The 22,957-nt window shown below is 42.9% G+C and overlaps 2 protein-coding genes across 3 annotated transcripts in view; one reads left to right on the top strand and one right to left on the bottom strand.

Annotated features, from left to right (window-relative positions):
* pdlim2 (PDZ and LIM domain 2 (mystique)) overlaps positions 1 to 22,179 on the bottom strand; it is a 33,066-nt gene extending 10,887 nt beyond the window's left edge. For both annotated transcript variants that reach the window (XM_070833912.1, XM_070833913.1), the window contains exons 1-6: positions 22,091 to 22,179; positions 13,975 to 14,103; positions 11,823 to 11,974; positions 8,508 to 8,577; positions 7,913 to 8,067; positions 6,590 to 6,653 (exon numbers count right to left, since the gene is read on the bottom strand). In XM_070833912.1, coding sequence (XP_070690013.1) covers positions 6,590 to 6,653; positions 7,913 to 8,067; positions 8,508 to 8,577; positions 11,823 to 11,974; positions 13,975 to 14,067 — 534 coding nt within the window. In that variant the 5' untranslated portion in view covers positions 14,068 to 14,103; positions 22,091 to 22,179. The remainder of the gene's footprint in view (positions 1 to 6,589; positions 6,654 to 7,912; positions 8,068 to 8,507; positions 8,578 to 11,822; positions 11,975 to 13,974; positions 14,104 to 22,090) is intronic.
* adrb3a (adrenoceptor beta 3a) overlaps positions 1 to 22,957 on the top strand; it is a 132,750-nt gene that overhangs the window by 103,558 nt on the left and 6,235 nt on the right. The gene's annotated exons all lie outside the window — the stretch shown is intronic.

The following is a 22,957-nucleotide window of genomic DNA, read 5'->3' as shown; positions in this document are numbered from 1 at the left end:
CCATTCGTTCACCACGGCCACACACCATTAGACTGCTCCAGATATAAACCATATGCACAAGATTAGTGGCCAAATGAACAGCAGAGAGATGAACAGGATGACCATGACTGTACAGTAATTCACTCTGTGCAGCTTTTCCACTTTCAGCTAAAGCAGAACTGCATTAAGTTAAGTTTTCTGCCAGTGAGACTACAATTTCCATTGTTCAATCTCAACTCAACGGCAGTGCTTTTCTGTACTGTAATGTTCACCGTTCCTGAGCTCATTACATGACAAATGTGGATGAACCTGATTGCGTGTGAATTGTAATGGCACAGTGAATACTTTGAGACCCTCGAGCCAAGCCAAAGCAGTCTCATGTGATCGTACTGTAGGTGGTCTGAGGGAGGCACTAACCCACATGGCCATCAAAAATCAGACACACAATGAGGAATGAATCCGAGTCTGAGTGTTTATTTATCCACGAAGGGTGCTACAAGCAACACATTTTTCATTCCTATTAAATTCCCCACAAGACTGCGACTGGAGCAGCATATCAAGCCCATTAGACATCTGGAGTTCATTATGGTTGGACTAAAATTGCTGGACTTCATGATACTTTTAATTTATGCCTCTTTTCATATGCATCACAAAAAGGACTGTAACAATCAAAAGAAGATGAATTTAAGCCAAGTGCGATGAGCAAAGATGTCACGCTGGGGGCCTCAATATAGTGCCACTTTTAACAGTTAATCAGTGAAAACAAGCCCACTGTAATGCTGATAGAGCTCTACTGGTTAATGAGACAGCATTGAAAGTGCAGTATATAGACAGAAGCCATCTGGTATGTTTCACACAGAGGTACAGGAACTCTGCTGTATAACAGCAAAGTACAGTCCTAGGACTTATAACGCAATATGATGGAGTAAAACCTAATACTCATATTTCTACAGGAATTTCCATGAATGGCTAAAGCATAAATCTAAAATGTCAGCAGGACATGCATTCATAGTGTCTCAGTGCAGTAGAATTATTCTGCAGTGTTAACTGCAGATGTCATTTTACCAGCTTAACTATTATGATTTATTACCAACAAATGCAGCCATAGTGACGATTACCCCAAAACGTAGGTGTTGTTCTGTGTAAAACTGGGGCAATATATGCTGACATGTCTGTTTTTGCTGGCATGAATACACTGAAGGGCAGTTATACACGTCGTTCCCTTGACAACAACTTTTGGAATGTTGACATACCGCTCAACCACCTTCGTAAACAGCACCAACGAGTAAAAAGGCCCATCTCTCCCAGCCAACATTTCCCCATAAAACCTACTGGGCTGAGTGTCCCCATGAGTGCACCCGGGGGCCTGGAAAGCATGGGGAATCAAAAGTGCCCCAGTTTGCTTTTCCACTCCAGGGGAAAGAAAAACAGGCGTGCTGATCAATCAGAAGGGATGAGGAGAGGCATGCTGCCCGCGCACTGGTCACAATAGACCCCAAGCTTAACGGCTATGAGTCCACGTGAAAAGACCTCACACTGTCCAGTCACAGAGCTCACTGTGCAAAGAAGAAGAAGAAGAAAACATCCCTCCACTGTGACTACAGCCAGCACCGCACCACACAACTCGCCCCACCCCCCCCGGACACTGGCTGGGCTTAGTACAGCAGCGGCCCGCCAAACCAAACAACAGCCCCACTCATGTCAGACCTGAAATAGTACATCATTCCAAGCGGTCATCGTCAAGGAGAAGAAATGCATGTCTGCATTTAATGCTGGTTGAGAAGCCACTCCAGGTGAGGAGCATTTAACTCTACAAGTCTCCAGTCTTGAACATAAAGACTTTCTAATAACTTCCATCTTTAACCAACAGTGTGCACGCAATACGATGTTTCACATTTTGACTCCATTTAAGAAAAAAAAAAAAAAAAGAGGCAAGTCTCCATTTCTGGTCCAAAGCGATGACCGCAGCTTTGCACTCCAGTCCACCACAACCTCCAGAATAGAGCAGGACAAAGCCAGCTGCTGGCGTGCAGGCTGGCCTTCTGTGAGGAGAATGGTGGATGGAGACATGAATGGGATAGAGGACGTATGGATGGATACTTACCCTGCCCTCTGGATAAAGAGCTTAGTGACACATGTCAAACAGCCAAGGCCACGCCACCCAATTTAGCATAAAGAGAAAAAGTTTGGTCTGCACAAGGCCAGCTCTGAGTGTCACCCTGCAGGAGCTGGCCATCCTTCACTAGGAGGGATATTTATAAAACAACCACCCGATCCCAGCACAGGCTCAGGCAACCCACTAAGGCAACCCTCAGGAACCTCAAAGTGCAGCAACTGCAAACCCAGACATGGAGCCTGGCCTTAATGGCCCAGTGATGGGTCAAAGCAGTTTGGTTTTGGCCCTGCTCATCGCAACAGAGATCCTGTTGTGGTCATTTCTTGATGATATACACAGATGCTCTGAATCATGACGATGACCGGCCAGTTTAGATACAATCTCACGCCTGGCTTCCAGGAATCTAGGATGCTCATTTTGTCATGGTGGTTGGTAGATATTAAAGTCGATGAACACAGCCATTCACATTATGGCATGACAAAACAAAGCTACACCTAATAAAGTACGTCAATGCCACTTCAGTATCAGGCATGGAATTAGCTTTACTCACTCATTCCTGCAGCGTTTTCCAACACGTCTATAGCAACGCATTTTAAATCTCAGTTTACAGTTTTCTTTGCGTTCGTCTTTCCTCTTAAGGTCCGAGGTCAGGGTAAGCTGTCTGGGACTGTTGGTTCAGGAGACGACAGCAGGATGAGTGCTTCCTGCTACGAGGACTTGAACCCACACCTCTTGATTAAACTTTCATTATTCAACACATTACTGTTTAGAGCTTGATCAAGACGTACTGTATAGCTTTCCTGAAAAACATTCATTCACATGGCCAAATGTAAAGGTCACTGCACACATTTTTGTCCCTAGGGGAAAAAAAACAAACACTCAACCAGAAATGAATCCAATAGACACTACACGTGCAAAGCAATGTAAAAGTGTGTAGAAAAGGACAACATTCACCAGTGTGGACGAAGAGCATATAAATCAAAGGCTTCTGTATATGAAAGTAATGAAGAGCAGTGTTCATTTTTAAACATGCAATTCTAATCTTGTGTTGTGTGGGGTGCTGCAGGCGGCTTGGGACTCCGTGATGAGGCACAAAGGACATTGCTGTGTTTGAGCGGCCTCTGGGCCAAGCAGAGTGGTCTGATGGCTTAAGTACAGTTTGGGAATGTCAGCGGGCTCCCTGGTGTCCACTCCGCTCCACCCCGACCCCCGTCTCCTCCAGCTCCCACTGCACAACGACAGGCCTTGTGACGCGAGGGAAAAAAGCAGCACCAGCCTTCCACGGCCCCTGCCATCACAGCCACTATTGTACACAGGCTTTTTCTCAGGATATCCAACACCCTGGAAAATGGGGGATCCTGTTGCGCATCCCACTCTCCTCACTCAGGGAGCCAAAACAGGGGTGGAAAAGCCTTTTAGGAGCTTTTCAGAGACGCTGATCACCTGATACAGCAGCACTCTGCACCTCTCAGGCAGGACAGAGGCCCTTGTCACGGAGACTCCACATCTTAGCACTCATTGGGCTGCTGTGTTCCTGCCAGCCCGAGCAGCATAATGCATAGTGTGCCCATGGCAGGCCTCTTCCCAGTTTTTTCCCCACAGAGCGCTCTGAAAGAACTCCACTCACTAATCACAGCACTGCGGTGGGAGGCTCGTCACTACTTTAAAACCAGGGTAGACATCCCTAGGAGGAAGGGGTCAGCCAAAACCCAAAACTCTCATCCACTAGGCAGGATGATGGTAAACACTGAGGCTGTCAGGCATGAAGCAAAACAGAGCAAGCAATCCAAATCAGCTTCAAGACCAAAATTAGTTGACATGCGAGTACAAAGCTGTGATTAAACATCTCAAATTAAAAAGTCTTCTCAAAACATATAGCTTATATTTATTCACAGATGCTCAATGAACAGTTAATAGAAGCCCGATAAAGCCAAAAAAGACCAAGTTGATATTGCAGTAGAGGGAGACAGAAGGAATGCAATGTCTCCCAGAGGAAACAAGACAGTACATATTCCAACTTTGGGAAAATAAGAGAAAAGGGTGAATTTAAAAATGGTATGGAGAATGGGCGACTCCATAAATACCACAAACATGCAGGGCTGTCAGACGGACAGCTATGACAGGAGTGTGTTCATTCCTAAGGGCTCGCTGATGGAGCTCTTAGCCACAACACAGCTCCTAATGTGTTTTTTGGTAGGCCAATACGGAAGTTTGCACCGCCATGGTTTGCTGGCCACAGCCTCACTGTAACTCCGCAGTGGGTTTCTGGATGTGGCTTGGATTGATGCTGAAAACGTCAGCATCTGTATTGTATGTTAACAGAGAATTACAATGCTTTCAATGAGAAATAATACAGTGATAAACCTAAAACGTGAGATCCTCTCTGCCTGGTAAATGCCCATGTCTATCAAGCTCAACTCCAAGTTTGTAACTAACACTTCCTGTTTAATTTGAAGGCTCAAGTCCAATTCCAAAAAGCCCAGACAACATTATCAGACTTTAAGAGCTCCGTCCAGCACCACAGATAAAATGGTTGTATAATATCTTACAACCATTTCCACAGGCTGAGTAGCGCTCTTTATGGCAAGCAATCTTCACATTAAAATCAGGGGAGTACCACTCTGACACTCACAATCGGAATTTGAAATGGTTGATCTAAGCAGAGAGATGAACAGGATGACCGTGGTTAATTACGTTTTAGCCAGGGGGATCCAGAGCACAGAAAAGCTAATTCACTTCCAAACATGCGGACTTGACACGAGACGACTTCATCATCTCCAGTCCAGCCTGGGGCGTCATTCCAAATGAACATCACATATCACACTTATGTCAGTTCAATCTGACTAAAAAGCAAGCTGGTCAGAGAGCTGATTCATGTCTGCACACACAGACATCATGCACATCCTCCCTGCCCTAAAACAACTTGGAAGGAGACAACAGGCTATGTGGCTTTGCACTCACATCAAATTAGTTATTAAGGAGCGACTCTGGTCTTGCATTCCTAAAGACTATATTTTGCTGGGACCAGATTTCATTTCAGCAGTCATGACTGCAGCATTTAACTCGATAAAGGCTGGTCAAAAATGACAAGATCCTAAAGAGAGCCACTTGGACCCCAGTTACATCATGGCTAGACTAGTTCATCTTCCTCCCAGCGTGAAAGAGATGAAAACTACTCAAACTACGTAAGCCGCCAGTCTCTGAGAATGGACACTGCTGTGAGTGACAGTGCATCTGAATCCCATTTAACACAAAAACAACAACAAGAATTCCAAACTCGAAAAGAAATTTTAAAAATGGACCTTCTCAGCCAGAGGCCCCTTCGAAGGAACGCTTGGCTGTTCTGAAGTTCAAACCTCTGCATATTTATCTAACTTTATGTAATGTCCAGGGTTATAAAAATGGCTGGAATCCATGTGCCTTAACAAAAGGTCTTGCCTGTTTTTTCCTCTTGTGTCATCTCACATGTGCTATCAGTGGGACCCATGCTTGAGACTAAGCATGTAGGCATAGCTGAAATAGCTCATGATGAACTTTCCCACAACATTTTCTCTCTTTAACTCACTGAAGTCTTTCCAGACGCCCGAGTCCCCTTTCTTGGTTTTGTTGCTGGAATGGTAAATAAGCACAGCATAGTTTAGCTGCAGGCTCATGATAACCCCAAGTCTGTATTTTACCACTTCCCATATTTTACTGCTTACTGAGACTAATGGGTCTCCATTCAGACAACTAAAGGTTAAGGCCATTGTTTTGACTGAAAGTAATCATTTTTTTTCTTGGAGCAGGCTCTGAATGGAACAGCTCAAGACTGTTGTTCAGCTTAATGTCAGATATTTTCAAAAGACTGACCTTTGAAGTTTATACACTCCCTGCTATAAAAATGTCAAACTCTCTGTATCCTGCCTTTACTGTGAAGCCCACATACAGTACACTCCAGTCCACTAACCCTTCGTAGGGCATCGTCTGTGGCATTACTGAGTAACAACTCCAGAGGAAAGGCCAGGAATTCAAATGTGTTATTCTTACAGACGAGCAGTCAAAATAAACTCCTATCACAGATCTACAGACAGGAAGACAAAACCCTTCAGCTGCATGGACCAAGTCAATTGCAGCTACAGATGAAGGACAGTTTGGCCATTTATCTAGGCATCTGCATGTGTTTGTCCAGTTTATGTACTAGTCCAGGATCCAAAACCTATGTATGCGCCATGATGCTCAGGAAATCATGATATCATCATCATCTAAAGTATGAGTTTTTTTTGGGTTTTTTTTTTACAACAGTCATGGTGCAAATTCAGCAAAACAAACTCACTCTTGTTTCTGATAAGAAACACTCACTAACAACCAGTTGTCCATATCTAATTAAAAGACAGTTGGACAACTGACTAAACAAACAGTGACCTCTTGACTGCTCATCTCAGAAAGCTGTAAAGTGGCATGTATAAAGACAAAAATAGAGAATTTGTCTGGTTTAAAGAAAAAGCAGGAACCAACCTGTGACAGTGGTCTGGACAGCCGCTGACTCCTCTCTTCTGGAGACCATGAGCGCAGCTGGATACTGTCACATGAAGACAAGAGAGAGTCAATGAAACGGCAACATGAGGATAAATAAATCGTCATCTGGTCGACTAGTTATCCTTGTATGCTACTGTGGAACACCTTCACCATAGTCTAGTCCTGCAGGTTCCACATGGTTTTAGGTGGAAGGTTTCAATGGAAACAAAACAAAAAAGAAATCCCCAAATTGTATGAATGTACTGCACAGTTTTACTGACAATTGAAATCTGAGTGTCTGTACATAATATGATGGTGGAAGAACAATATCATAATACTAAGAATTCTAATTATATTATTGACAAGATGGAAGTCAAGTGAGTGCAGGGCAGGAAGCTTCATCAGTCCAGAGGATGGAGAACATCTTTTTTTTTTTTAAATTATATTGTGGCCTACAGAAAAATTGTCCAGGAGAGTCAACAAACGCTTAGAAAGAGCATGGTGAATGTTCCACATTCTGTCTTTTGTTAAAGTGAATGCAAACGGTGGAATGTGATATCCTGTGCATATCCTTTGTTACTACAGTACAATCCCATGGCTCCACTTTCTGTCTGTTACTCCCATACCTATTGAATCTGGGCCTGTTGTGGAGTCAAGAGAGCACTTGCTGCAACCTTTTGTCCAGATATAAGCCTATTTAAGCAGTGAATGAGCAGGTTTCTGAAAAAAGAATCAACTGTCAATCTGAAATGTCAAGCTCTAAAATGTCCCAAGACTTTGTCTTAGACTCTGCTCACGTTGAAAGAATTTCTTTTAAGTGTAATCTTTTGGGCCGATTGTCCAACCTATAATTTACAAGTAACCAGATAGTATGTGTGTGACTTCAGACACTTGAATCCTTTGCTTTTGTTACAACATTGGTAGCACAGTAACACCACAAACGAGGAAACAAGCTGGCTGAGGGTTTAGCATCAGTCCGACAACAACAATTCCTACAAGCCAATATTAGATTTCCTCTAATGCTTTTTGTTTTGGCATTTTTTTCCCCATGTAAATTCCAAACTTTGTGGTCCAGAGTGGATTCTTCACACTGCAAAATTCTTATTTTCATTTAAAATGAATTTAATTTAATTTCAATTCATTTTGTGACATAAGAGGAACATAGCATCTTCCTCAGGAACCTTCTTTTCATCAAATGTGTATTGCAGTCAATTAGCGCAATAGATTTCTATCAGATATGCAAAAAATAAAAAATACAAAGATTTGTTGGCAGGCTTGAACATTGCAATGCTGATGTCAGATACAGCAGGTCAAGTGAGCTACCTCTTGTTGGTGGGTGTCAGCCTCTCCCTTTTCCCGTCGGGACTAGCAGGAGGATCCGGGGAATAAGGTCCAGGAGACAGAGATGCAGGGCTGGAGTACTGTGTGGTGTACTCTCTGTAGTTCTGATTTTCATCTCGACTTACGATTACTGACTCCTACAAAACATCACATCATTATCGCATCAGTATCTGTTGGACGTAACTTGATCTTCACAGCTACATTTGAACACTTGGAGCATAATGGACACTTGTGAGAATGTCAGCACACACAAGTACGCACAAGTAAATGTTGTATCCTCAAATGGGTCTACAAGACTTTGTATTCAGTATTGCAATGTATTGTAGGTGGTGCTTTTGGACTCACCATGTCCATAAAACATAATAACAAGTACTAATTCACCAAAATGGCTTGTATTGCTTGTATGCATTAGTAGAAATGGAGCAGCATACGATATACTCAAAACACCAGATTATCCAAATAAAACAGGCTATGAAATATGGAGAATGCAGCTCGGGACATCAATGAGCCATTGGATGTCCAGCAATCAAGACAACGTGTAGACAGATTGAAGCTCCTGTGGAGCTGCAGCACTGACCTGGAAACGTCCAGTAAGCTGCTCAGGGGTGCTGATGCCGTTGGTCTGTCCAGGGCTGGGAGGTTCAGGTCTTGAAAGGAAGAAAAACCACAGAGATCATCCGACTGTCAACACCGATAATACTGAACTAACACAGTGAGGAAGTTCATGTTAAATAAATAAGCACAGTGTTTAAAACTGGCCTGAGTGACATTCTGGACAAGTTGATGTACTAAAACATTTGTAATGTGTTCAAGAACTTGCAAAGAAATTGCTGAGTGAAAGAAAAATAATCCATTCTCAAAAGGGTTGTAAGTCTAAGTGAACTTCATTTGAAGCTTTTTGAGATCCCTTTTGCTATTGTCCTGGCAAGCATTCGTTGTTATGTTCCCATGAATCCCAGGGATTACTGCAGAAGACGAGTACTGCAGACTCTGTCCCCCTTTTGAAAATAGTCTCCCAGTGGATCTCGTCTTTCCAACTAGTCACTTTTGTTTTACTTTCTTAAATAGAAAACACATTCTGTATGCAATTCCATCATTGAATTTGGAGGGGAAAATATGGGCAGTATGAGCGCCAATGCAAACACACAGTGCCCCCCTGGCTGCAGGGCCAGAGGCTGACTGGCTTTTGGTTGAGCCTGGGGTAATGAGGCACACAGGAAGGCTTGGATGCCTGTGGTAAATCACCCAGAAACACACCTCTCGTGGCCTGGGCTCCAGATACTGAGTACAAGAGAGAGATGGCAACAAGACGAAAACTGATACAGCAGTCGTGAGACATTTCTTCCCATAGGAGGAATATTAATGTGGCAGGCCTGAAAAACTCGTTGCTTTGAATTAGGAACTGCAGCGCTTGTCTTTAAACTTTCCCTTTCTACAGTGTTCAGAGCACCAGAGGAAGTCGTGGTCTTTAGATAATGAGATGTATTTTAGGTCAGTGATCAGATCAGTGTCTAACAGATGACCTTGAGTTACAGGTCTCCTTAAAAGAAGAAGAATTTGCCTCTGGTGAAAATGGTAACTGTGACTTTATACCACAGGGAGGCAAAACTGGCATAAATCAGCACTTGAAACTTTTTGCTGACTCTAGCTGTTCACAGCTGTCATCTAGAGGACCTGTAGTTAACCTGCCTGAGGCGGATTCTCCAAATGTTGTAAGAGGACCTCTCTATTCTGAGAAGAGAAATATAAAGAAGCTTCAAATCAATCCACAGGAGGCAAAAAAGAGGTACACACTTCAAGCTGTGACCAGTAGTTAGGATGCGGCAAACCACGTCTTTATAGGACATGGTTATCATACAAGCACTAGTATCAAAATTCCTCAAATGATTCCAGGTTTTAGTGATGTAATTGCCAAAGTGATACTTTTCTTCAATATCTATTATATACAGGAATTTGTATATACAGGAATTTGTAGAAAAATATATGATTGAAAGGAAACAAAAATGTGAATCTGACCAGATATTCCCTGACTTTTGTTACTCTGTCTGAGGATAGAGGGTGTTAAAATGATAAGCCCTCACCGGCACATTTGTGATTTGGAGCTAAATAAATAAAATTCACCTTACTCGACATTCCTATTGAGGTTTGATTCATAGACCTGCTGCTTTACCAGTCAATCATAACTCAAAGTAATGCAGTCAAGTTCATATGGTGTTGGTTGTTGTTGTCAGCACTTCCACAGCAAGCGTAATGAATCTTTGGTGATCAAATTAGATGAATGACTTATGCTAGCTGCTGGATGCACACATATATATCACAGCATCTCATTATCAAAGAAGAAAAACTATTCTACAATACCAGTATAGCAGTGTAATAAAACTGCTCTGATGGCCAACTCCATTAGACAGAGCAACAGGATCACAAAGACACAAATGCTTTGGTCAATATGACGTCGGCTGCAAGGCATCAATGAACAATGAAGTCCAAACAAGAAGCTGTAACAAAACCTGACTAAAAAGGGTCAATGCCAAGACAGTGATGGCGTGGTTGCTTTGTCATGTAAATAGCAACGTCTGGGATGAACATGTCACTGGATGCACAAACAATAAACCACTGCCTCCGTAAACAGCAGCAGACATCCTTAAAAGCAACACTCCTCTATTCTGAGGATGGGCTGATGCCAGCTTCTCCCAGTGGACAATACAATCTGTGTGAGGACGGCCAGTGTCAACATCACTGCTGCTTTCATGCACGTAAACTGCCAACCAGATGCTGAGCTGTACATAGGGAGCGATCTCATCTAAGCAAAGAGGAAACAAACACCACTGATGTGTGCTACTCAATTACAAGACATCTTGAGAGCTCTTCTGAATACATTTCAAACAGGTAATAAGCTTGATAAGTGGCATTAAGACAGGAGCCTGTGAGGTGCACAAAAGTCTTAGTGCTGAAAACCACTGATGGTTAACAGAGTGGGATTAAAGACATGGCAGAACTACACAGTGGCATTGTCCTGGGCAGGCGAGGAGTAATGGTGTTGTTCCTGGCTCAGTGGGAGACATGAGGTCAGTGGGGAAAAATTCACTCACATGGATGTAGGACATCCAAGGAGGAAGTATGTGAAAGCACACGTGCATGAGAGTGTGTGTGTATGTTTATGTGACTAAAGACTGAATAAAAAAATAAATAAAAATAAAAAAAAGGGGAGAAGGGGGGCCACACGAAATGAGAATTTAGGGAGGACCTTTAATCAAAATGCCAGCCAAGAGCAGTCCTGGCTCAAAGGAAAACCTTTTTGGTAGCCAACTCCCTGTCATCCAAACAAGGTCTTGCCAAATCTAAAAACAAGGTTTATTACGAAGGACCAGGAAAGGGAACAGTGTGGCTCTCATACATGCTGGCATTTCCCCTGATTACAATCACTTGTTTTTGTTTGTACAATGCTTGCATGATAAAGTTAAAAAACGGTGCAAAGAAAGATGGAAGCTGAGGCGACTGCGGTCTTGGCACAAACAGCAGCGTGCAAGATGCTCATGAGGGGAACTACACTGCAGAAGTATGTGTGTTATGTTTAGAGTCCAACATACACAAATGCACAGTATAAAAACTACAAGTTGTTATGGCAGGAATATTCATTTCTACAGTTGGGTGATATGATAGAAATGTTGATCTGTTTTGAGTCCTTTGTCTTTAACGCACTGTTTGTATTTGGAAGTTCCAAATAAGAGTAGAATACTAAAATGTCCATGAAGTACAGCATGGTCATTTCAAATCATTTCTTAATTGAATTAACAGAACAGTTACTGTGTTGTAATATAGAATTACATATACCCTGATGGAAGATTTTGCCCAGCCTTGCTTGTTTCAACAGCAGATCTGCATGCCAGCATACCTCTCCACCAGCAGCTGCAGCTGGGTCTTTGAGTTCTTGATCTTGTTCTGGGCCTCCACGTTCAGCATGTCAGCCGTGTTTTCCCCGTTGATCTCCAAGATAATGTCACCAGGTTGCAGGTCTGCCTGCTCTGCCTTACTGCCCCCATTGACCTGTCGAGGAGAAGAATGAGCACCAGTTAGGTCGTACTGGCCCCAGGTCCTGCCCTGAACGTAACACTTTATGGATGCTACCATCTGGTAAGCACAGACAGCTCTGTATCATATGAATGTTTAGACCATTTGTCAGCTGACGTTCAGCATCAACAAATGAGCAAAGACAATGACATGAGAAAAGGTGCTGACGAGTTGCTTCACACTTTTGCCACACTCGTAATCCAGCAGTCTCTCTCTACAGCTCATAATACTTGTAGCAAATAGCGACAGACGCCACAGAGATTCACACACATGGAATGTCAACAGCGGACAGATTCATGACACCCTCAGGGAGAAGTCATTAGTGTGATATTACTTGATGGTTTGACTGGGCTTGACCTTTGCAACCAGCCTGACTGCATTTCAAAGCCAATGCTATACCACCACATTAAAGGGAATTCCACACTAATGGGCCAAAACCGAATGTCCTAGCCATCGCTTTCAGCTTGACTCCCGTGTCCCAGTCATACACAGCCAGGTTTAGTAAAACAACAAGGCAAAATGTGGAGATTAGTGTTGCAATTGCTTAAACTATAGAGAGAAGAATGACACTTTCCACAAACAGTGCTTGCCTCACAATTAAAAACAGAGTGGCAATAAAACAATGAAAAAAATAATGTATGACAAAATAAGTATAGAGTCAGTCACAGAAGATGAAAGTCTCATTCTTACATCTCTGGAGGAAAAATAGATGCAAAGACAATGCCTGTTTGTCAGTTTAGCCAGGCAAGAGGGCAGAGGTGCCAGGTCTGTTGGGTCCACTCGAGAGGCAATTAAGCGTTGCTGTGGTGACCCACAATAGTGCGTGCCTTTTCCTATCAGGACACGCCTGGTTTCACATAAACTAAAACCAGTTGGGGGTTCTTTTCTAGGGTCTGTGCCCGAGTGAATCTGGGGTAAGCCATCTTTCAGGCCAACAGGAATAAAAGAGGGCATCCATGACGTCTCTGTGCCAAGAGCCAAACACTTAAGATGGTCCAACCCTATGGCTGTTGAACTGCTGGGAGGGGGGCGGGTGGGGGCAGACAAGCTGTTTCTCAAAGTGGTCTTCACAATCCCGTTTCAGTGGTGAAATTTCTCCCTCAGCAGGAATCCCTGTCACTTCAGAGACCCCGTTTGATATTTGAGACAGGCCAACATGCTGGTGTTGTTTACTGGACAGCAGTAACAAAATCAGACTTAAAGCCCATTAATCATGAGAAGACCACCTCTTCTAGCATAAGTTGTCGAGAGGGGGCAAACAATATATGTTTCGGAGTCTGTGTAAAGAAGCAGTTCCCTGCCGTGGTTTTTCCATAATTTATCCTTTATGGTCTGAGGAGCAACTGTGGAAGTCTCATGGGAAAAAAGTCCAGGCTGAGGCGGTGATGTCGGACCGGGATGTGCAGTAGGCAGAAGTGCGTGTCGCTGGCATGCAGAGGTTAGTCTGTGAGAGGTTTCCTGGTGGTGTTTACTGCGTGCTGTCTGCTTACAGTGGTAATGTTTCCGCTTCTTCTGTTCCATCTTCCCCTTATTTTATTTTTATTTTTTATTTTTTTAACACTGACTGGGAAAACATGGTCTGTAAAAACAACATGCACGTGCTAAGGTACAAATTTACTGATGCAAGTGGTAATGCATGCACGTTAGCACTGAAATACAACAGAAACAAACTCTCACTCACACACTGCACTCTGGGATCAGGAACCCATCACCTCCCACCTCAACTTCCACTGTAACTGTAATCAGTGGTTTCCTTCTAATGTAATCTACTTCCATTCTTTTCTAACGAGCTCAGTAGTCAAGGAAATAGGTACGAAGCAGCCCATGGACACAAACAAAGACAAGAAAAGAGACATAGTGAGGAGGAAGTTGACTTTGCATGACATGCCATTACAAGCTGTGCTTTCACAAAAACAGAGGATATGGTTTGATACGGTGTGACGAGGTTCAGCAGCATGGCAGCTGCTGACGAGTACCTTTGATACAGTTATGGCCTTCTTGAAGTCCCTTCCTCCAAATATTCTGAAGCCCCATGGTGAAGGGCCAATAAGGTTCACCGTCAGCGCCATTTAGTGATCCGGTCAGCACACACGCTTGTCAAAACTCTGAAACAAAAAGAAGGAAAAAAACAGAGAGATGCAGTGAACATGAGGTTGAGTGTGAGGAACAAGTGGGACACAAACGTGTACATGGATGAATGTTTTCATCGGAGTCAAGTGCTTCTGCTGGCCAGACTTGATATTAAATCAACAGGTGAAGACAGTGAACATTTGCATAAGCCGCCTTTCATCTCTGGCAAGGCTTCACTTCAACTGGCCTAAGTTGCCTTGACATGAATTGTGTAACCACATCAAATAGGAATGGGAAGAATCTGAAACCAAAGACACATGACTAACATTGCTAAAGTGCCTGCAAAGCCAAGGAGTTTCATTAAATCCAAATGCTCTTTCAAGAAAACAAACGCAAACAGAAAGCTGAGCGAGCAGTGTTCAGGGAGCTAAACATCTCGTTGTGTTCCACTGTGACCTTTGTGTTTAATGGATATAAATACACTGTGCAGTGGTGTAGCATGATGTGACGTGTGTGTTAGCCCTTTAAGACATGTTTATAAGAAGGGGCCGTATAAATAAACGCGTGACAATTCAGTTGTAAATCTGTAGGTCTTCAGTGGATATTTTATATTTGTATGGTTAGGGTTTGCACGAAATTTTACTTTCCACAAAGTCTGTTGTGAATTAGGGAATCGAATATAAATCTAGTGTTGAAGACGTGGATGTATAGTAAAACCATGTGAGAAGTCTTGATTGTTCTGTAGCAGATGATGGCATTAATGGGATATCAGGGAAGAACAAACCATATTCCAACATCTTCCACGTGCCTTTTGGCTGAGCTTCTCCATATGGGACGTCTTAATTCACCTGAACAATAGTTTGGGTTTGACAGTCAGCACTGACTATGTGTTAAGGCTCAAGATTTTGTTAAGCCTTTGTTAATTCAAATCTACATGACAGGACAGACAAGTATCAGATCCCCAGATGTAGATCTTTAATTGAGGTGAGGATTGAGCTTTCAAAATACAACCTGCTGCAAAATTATAATTGGTGATGACAGCGCGGACGCTCAAGTGTGTGACAGGTAGACTTTCAGCACTTGTCTGTGAAACCATCTGCAAATTAATCCAACTAACTGGGACTTGCCAACTATTTTGATAATGATTAAATCAAATTGAATAAAGATTGAATAAAGTCCAACATTTCTGATTTCAGTTTGTCAATGAATATTTTCTGGTGTCTTTAGTTCTCTAGGACAGTAAATTGCATATCATTGGGTTGTGGACAAAACAAGATATTTGAGGACATCGCCTTGAACTTTGGGAAACACCAATCATCAAACCCCCCCAGACACACAGTCTGGATCAAGCAACTAATCAAGAGACTGATCTACAGATTACCCAAAATAATCAGTTACAGCCCTAGTATATGTACAAAAATGAGGATCCATGAGACAATACTATGTGCTAGAGCAAAGATATCTCTGTTGACCTAGCAAGGATTATTGGCTCCAGCTTCATGTTGCTTGACTATTATCAAACACCCACATGTTTTGGGATTGTGTTTGGGGATTTCAGTCAACTCCTCGAATTATCAGTGTGAACACTGTTGACACGAACAGCATGACAAGATAAATAATGTTCTTATCAGCAAGGAACAAAAGGGTAATCTAAGAGGATAATTTCCACCACTGTCACTGAGCACCCACATTATCGGCCAAACTCAATGTAAGACAATTAACATTTACACTATCTTCTAAAAATGTTTTATTATATATTATTAGTGGCCCACAACCAGAGCACACATTAATGAATCAAAATTATGCGGATGTTCTTCTCAAGTTGACGATAACCTGTGATTCATTTGCCACTCCTCAGACTCTGCTCGTCGCTGCAGGTGAAGCTTGCCTGCTGTATGACTGCGTGCGGAGACAGAGATCTGTGGTGTACACTGATGATGGGATGAGCGCTTAGCATGCAGGTTCATAAACACTCACCTGCACAATGCAAACACACACAGCTGCTGTGTCTGTCACTGAAACTCATCTCAATGAGAAAATGTGCATTCATTTTAACTGAAATCTCACGATAAAAAAGGCGGAGGTGTTGAGTGTTGCAGGAAGGAAGAATCTATAATAATGAACTACAAGAGAACAACAAGCAAAGGTGCATGTATAGACAATGACATAAGCTTTTTAACTATAGACTACTTCTCTTCAAGAAAAAAAAAAAGAGTTGACACCCAAACTATTTTACATCATCGGTTGCTTAACTCAGCACAAACAAGGCTCCGTCTTGCATCAACCAATTAAATGCACCTAGTAGTTGTCTGTACCTTTCTACAGAGACATGATGCCATGCTGGATTTGTCAAGACAACTTCGCTGCAATCATTTCTATTATTTAAGACTTTACCTGCACACTTCAGTTCAGCGAAAAGTCATACGGAAGCATCAAAACATCAGACAGTGTCTTTAGTTATGTTTTTGCACCTCTGAATATGTGCTGTAACTGTATCAGTTACTAATGAGTTAATATCCAATTTACCATCATACTTGAAAGTTGAGGTTGAGCCAAAGCATTGCATATCAGAAAAGTGTAGACAGAAATATATGAATATAATGAATAAAAGCTTGTCAATGATTACAAACATTGCATAATACAATTATCAAAGGTTTCTTAAAGCATGAGGAGCAAACAGGGAAACCTTCTGGAAGTCAGAGTAAAGTGGATCTAGGACATCAGCCACACTACTCCCCTGAATCCCTCCAAACACTGGCCCACTTCATCGGCCGCACATTCCACAAGTGTTTGGGACATGCAGTGCAGACCCACTTAGTTATTAACAGTCTGGGCCAATTAGCAGGGTTACAGGGCTCACCATCATTAGGGTCTCTTAATTGCTGTGGCCTCCAGAAATAAGTGCAGTTGTAATAATGACAGGGAGAAGCCGCCCCAAAGTTTCCCAGCCATTGGGGGTGTCAATTAGTTCCATGAGCTTCTGCAGCGTCTCCTCCGGAGCGCCCATTATCAACCGAGCACCCTGCTAATTCTCTGTGTAAACGTTCACTGGGAGCATCGTAAAAACACTAGTGGTGGATAATGACAAAGTGAAAGGACGGGGGAAAGTATGCGGCAGAGTAGACAAACAGTGGACAAGCAAAACAAGTAGTGGTGGTGAGGATAAGTGGCACACTCACAGGCTGTGCTTAATTGACCACTGATGGGGTTTTAAGACTGCGCTGCTGCTCACATAAAACAAAGTGCTGAATACAGTTTGATGAAGCCTCACCATCGCACAAAAGTACTATTGGGAAGCTGCCAATACACATAAAAGGTGAGTTCTGTTCTGGTGACATCTCGCTGCTGCGCCAATTTGGTATTATGATTCAACACACCCGACACAATGAGAGGAATTCTAGTCATGAAGTCATTTCTATGGCTCGCAGTTCAGCATCAGCCGCACAGCAGGGGGTCATCAGGAGGAGCATGGAAACTGGTACTGTAGGTGGAGTGAAATACTCTCACCTCAGACAAACGATGGACAGGCTTATGGCTTACTTGCATTCCTACATGCCAAGAAACAGCAAGGTGACAAGTTTGACAGAGTACAAGCGGCAGCATCCAGATTTCCTAGACAGGTTTAATCGGTTGTTATCTTATACCTTCTTGTTGTGAGTTAATTAGGGACACCAAGCTAAAACTAATGCAGCAGCACAGCAATAAATCCTGCATCCTGTACTTTGTTTTGGTTTTAAACATTTTTAAGAGGTGTTGATTGAACTTTTTGGTAATTTTGGAGGCTATAGAAGGCTGTTTGTTACAAGGTGTTTGTACCATTTTATTGTGCTAAGGCGATTAATCTACTGCCAGAAAAATATTCTGCAACCATTGTGATCACACATTAATTGCTATAGTAATTTTTCTAGCAAAAATACCAAACATTCCCAAACTCCAGCTGCCCAGGATTTACTGCTTTTATTTGACCGTAAAGCAAATGGTTTAAGAATTAACTTAATGACTTATCACCGCACAGTCTGTCCGTATCACCAACTTGGACTATATGAAATTGTAATGCAAGTTTTATACAATTTTCTGACATTTTATAGACCAAAATGATTGATCAAGAAAAGATTCAGTTGATTAACGCATCATCAATACATCTCAATATTTGTATTTCCAGGTGAATGCCCTACCAGCATCTATCAAAGCAGTTCATGCCAGGTGAGCAGCTCTGAGTGGATCACCCTGCTTTAAAGAGCTGCTAAACCCACAAATATTTTATCAGTGTTTCAATGTAGAACTTTATTTGCACATGATGGCCTACAAAGAATGTCCAATAAAACAAAAATAAAATCCAGGGGAAAAAATCTACAAATTGAATGTTTTGTGCCGTTTTTTAGCCATTAGCAGCTTGAGACTGACAAAAATATTAGAATTCATGTTGTTCAGTATAGACTCAAATCTCCTGTTGCTACTCTGCATAGATAGTGCATTTAGGGGTGCCACTGGCAGGACACAATGAGCTCAGGCGTCACTTGACTCAGACTCAGTTTCCACAGCATTTTTCACTCTCTGGGGGAAGTTTAAGGCTCGTCATGTACATACAACATATGTAAAGGGTTTTTTGACACTTGTCACATCTTTGAGGGATAGTCCCTAGAGGCAAGAGAGATAGCGGAGGTATGAAGCAGAAGAGCGAGCCTTTTCAAACGATGGATTCAGGAATCACTGCCCCAACATGCAGAGGGCCTCAAGGGTTTCATTTGAAAAAAGGTTTTCAATAACACATTTCGTGCTCATGGGCAAAGTTGATGGATCGATTAAAAAGAAAAAAAACAAAACATACAACATACATATAGATTCTCTCAATTTTGATGAAGCTAAAACAAATATGACCAATATATTGTTATTGATACAAAATGCTAGTCTAAGACAGTTTCATCTTTATTCAATATGTCAGTCAATTATTTTTGATTGAGGATACTTACTGTTTGACAGAAGAAGTTTAGAAGCCTTTTTAGGTTCTGCTACACATAGTAAATATGTTGCACAGTGTTTTCAAAACAGTACTGTATTTGTGTTTTCTTTGACTAGAAATAAGACTAAAAAACTCCCTGGTGGTCAGGGCTGCTGAGCCTTACTGTCATTTAGGCTGAGGCTCGTAGACGCACAGCGACGCCTCACCTCACCTGATGTGCAATCTTCAATTTAGCATGCTTAACATAATATGCAGTTATGGCTCGTTTGGGCCGAATGAGTGAAACCTGCTAACACAAGTCTGAAACTGTGTGTAATTTACTCGAGTATGGCAAAAATTATGTTGACTCACCCTCGTGAGTCATTAACTTTGATCAGCATGTCACCACAACACAGCTATGGCAGCCAGTGCTCATGCTGATGGCTATAATCGCCATTGAATATTGAAAAAAAAAGCAATAGATGGAAAGAATACATAGCCCCACCATAGCTATATGTACTATGTGTGCATCACAGGAAAGAATCACCAGGAATTTAACATTTAGAAAAACAAGTTGTTACAATATGTATTATATAATTAACCACATAGATGGCTGACTGAACCTCTGTGTAATTAAATGTCATCTTAACATGGCCACCTACATCAGCTCTTCATCGCTCCTCTGAAAAACCAGAGTTCTTTACAGAGACCGTCTTCTGCTTGAACTTGGGGCCAAAATCCACTGGATTTGGAGAGAAAAAGCACTGGCTCTCCAACTAGCTAGGCTGATGAACAAAGCAGGCGCAGCACATTCAGCTGAAATATCTGGCTGAGCTTTGATGCGAAGGCAACCTCGCTCAGATGAACCACTGCGGCTGCGGGGGAATATTCCTGGTATGAATCACAGCTGTCAAGCCTCTCGCTGATGGCCATACCCCGGTGTGAACTTTCCACAGCCCTCGTCAGTGATGCAGCCTACTGTTGACGCTACCCTGTGTGTGTCACGCCATATCCTGACAGGTCGGCTCCTACCTGGACACACACACACCCACTGAATAAAATAAAAAAAGAAGAACGCAATAGCGGGCCTCTCCCTGACCTGAGCAGAGTTAAATAACATTCTAGGCATCCAAAACACACCCATGCAGTCAGATATAGCTGCAGTCACTAGGGAGATGAGAAAATATCAAACAATAATAAATGATGTCAAAGGGGGTGTTGGTAGATGAGCGCTCATGTGTCATAAAAATAATGATAGACTGCCTGTAATTTTTGTGGCTTACTCCCGGTTGAGTGAGAAAGGGTGCACTCTCCTGAAGGGTTTCATGCTCCAACACAATCTTAAAGATGTTACGTATTCTAATCTACTGCGGTACAAGACAATTTCAACGATTACCCATCATCCATTTCCCACTTTGGTGCAGCACTGCTACAGTGGACTGGATTGTGTCCACTGTGAAGTATGGTGTGTAACAAGACAAGGACACTGTGGTACTGGCTCCACTTATCTCGGCTCAGCATCATCATCTGGAGATCATATTACTGGTGTTCACACTGAATAGGCACCACACACACACACAGCAATCAGGCCGGTTCATCACATCCTCTGTACGCACCAGTAGACTCTCGTTAGGCACCGAAGACACACCGAGCAGCGCTTTGTTCATTACATACACGTTCTTGAAACACACTTCTGCAATGGTGCACCCTAGTTCATTCTGGGGCTCGGTTGATTCTTGGGCAGATATGTATCCTCTGCCTGCTGTTTTACAAGATTTGATGTACTGCAAACAGCAAGAACCACCCTGCGACACCTCTGCCTGGTAAAACTGAGAACCACACTCTGTGAGACAGGATCTAGAATAAAAAAACTCATCATTCAAGGCTTCCTGCAGCAGTGCACATGTTTATCACAGAGAAAAGCTGCCTGAAAAGAAAAGCAGCATTTTGCAAAACTAGACGACTAAAATGTTCAACTAAAACCTCAACGCAGTTGTAAAACAAAAAAAATTCTCACTCCGAGTTAGAATGTAATGAGTTGGCCTTTTCCCTGTTTTCTTGAGAAGCCACCGCTGTATCCAAAATTACAGTGGTCCGTTTATGGTTCCTTGATGGCTCGAGTCCTTTCCTATCAGAGTACCAGCGACGTGCAAAAAAAGCAAAGCCACCAGGAAGCAAACACAATATAAAGTGAGGAGGGTTGGGCAGAGCGCGCACATGAAAGGCTCAGCCACAATGGAGAGGGTACACAAACAGCAGGCGGTGGGGGGTTCAGGAATATGAGGTTTCACTGGGACTGTTCTGGAAACACCTTAAGTGCTTTCCCACCTGCTGAGCTCACAAGCCTGATCTGTTTATTTCTGAACTACGTGAACTGGAGGAACGGCCATGCAGAAGCACCACCAAAAAGGGGAAGAGAACGGGTGAAGAACAGTGCTGGGGCTTGAACTTGCACTACAGAGTCATTGAACAGGCCACTATAAGAAGAGGGGAGAGATAACAGCTTCACCAGGCGGCGTGATGTGACATAAATACTGACTTGAAAGTTTCCTGAGTTCACACCTGGTCCGTCCTCCATTCAAACTCCACTGACTGCTTGAGGTGCAAAAATAACCTTCACTGCTCTCCTGGAAGCAGATGCACTGACAGGGTGGAGGGTCTACAGTAGGTGCTGGAAGCTGTAGCGAACTTCTTTCAAAGTCAGTTACATAAATGTTCACTTTCCACTTATCTCATGCATCATTAGCCAGAGCAGCTCATATGTGGGTACTGCACAGTGTAGCTGCACACATACTTGGCATCAGTCATAATTTAGCAAGGCTTCACCGCATTCTGAGGTTCCCACACTTTTTTATGAGCAGGAGAGTTTAATGACTACAATAAACTTATAAATCACACTACCTGCCATAAAGTCAAGCTATCTCATGATGGTGTGAAATACAAAAAGTAACTCAGCAACACAACAAATAAGCATTTAACCCACCAGAGATTTGATTAATTGAGCTGCATCACGCTGCATTTTTTTAATTAGCCAAGAGGTTTTAGGGACATTGAGATACTTTTAATACGAAGTGTTTACGTACCAAGGTGAGTGCGGTGTGATTTCAGGTTTCTCCTCCACCTGCTGAATCTCCGCGCGCTCCCGGACTAAACGCTGAGCACACACACAGCAGACAGCGGCAAGTCCCGGCTCACCTCAGCCTCAAACAGCCGCCTCCGAAATGCGGATAAAACGAAGCAGAAAGCAGCTTTGCGACTTTCCTCCGTCAGTGTGGGTGCACCGTGGCGCTGCTGGTATCCCGTCTCTGTCCGTCTCTCCGCTTCACACGTTCAGGGGTCAAGCATGAACACTACCTGAGGCTGCGCGCGCAGAGCTACCACCGGGACAGGCTCGCGGGGCCATGTGCTGTCACCAAAATAAAAGCTCTGACACAGACACAGACAGCACGGGGCGTGTCTCACCGGGGAGGAGGCAGCAGAGGAGGGTGCCGCCGCGATAATTGAGCCATTTATCCGAAAAAAAAAGAAAAAAACCCTTTGCGGCTGCGTTTTGTGTCCGCGCGCCACCTGCCGACGGCGCGCGGCAGAGCAGCCCGTCCTCCAAGCAGAGTCACGTCAATTAACTAGTGACGTAGTTCGACTTCCGGTCCCTCCAGCTTGTTAATTGAAGTGAATCACTGTCACCTGGCGGCACAGGTGTAAAAAGGACTCTGAATAGATTTAATTGCTGCTGTAGTTCAAACAAACACAGAAACTACACGTCTTTTGTCGAAAAGTATTTTTTTAAATCTCCTTTGCTCTTGGTTTATTCGTTAACTCTGTTCAGTATTTCATATTTCTTTCATGTTAACTATAATCTTAAATCCTTGTCCTCATATTAGGTCACAAGGCCAGAGTCAACATAAACTCAACATAAAAATTGACCATAAAGCAAATGCACCAAATTTCAT

Source organism: Pempheris klunzingeri, chromosome 7 (assembly GCF_042242105.1).
Source record: "Pempheris klunzingeri isolate RE-2024b chromosome 7, fPemKlu1.hap1, whole genome shotgun sequence".
In the NCBI taxonomy this organism is placed as follows: domain Eukaryota; kingdom Metazoa; phylum Chordata; class Actinopteri; order Acropomatiformes; family Pempheridae; genus Pempheris; species Pempheris klunzingeri.
Note: the sequence above shows the minus strand (reverse complement) of the source record. Positions and strands in the feature narration are given on the sequence as shown.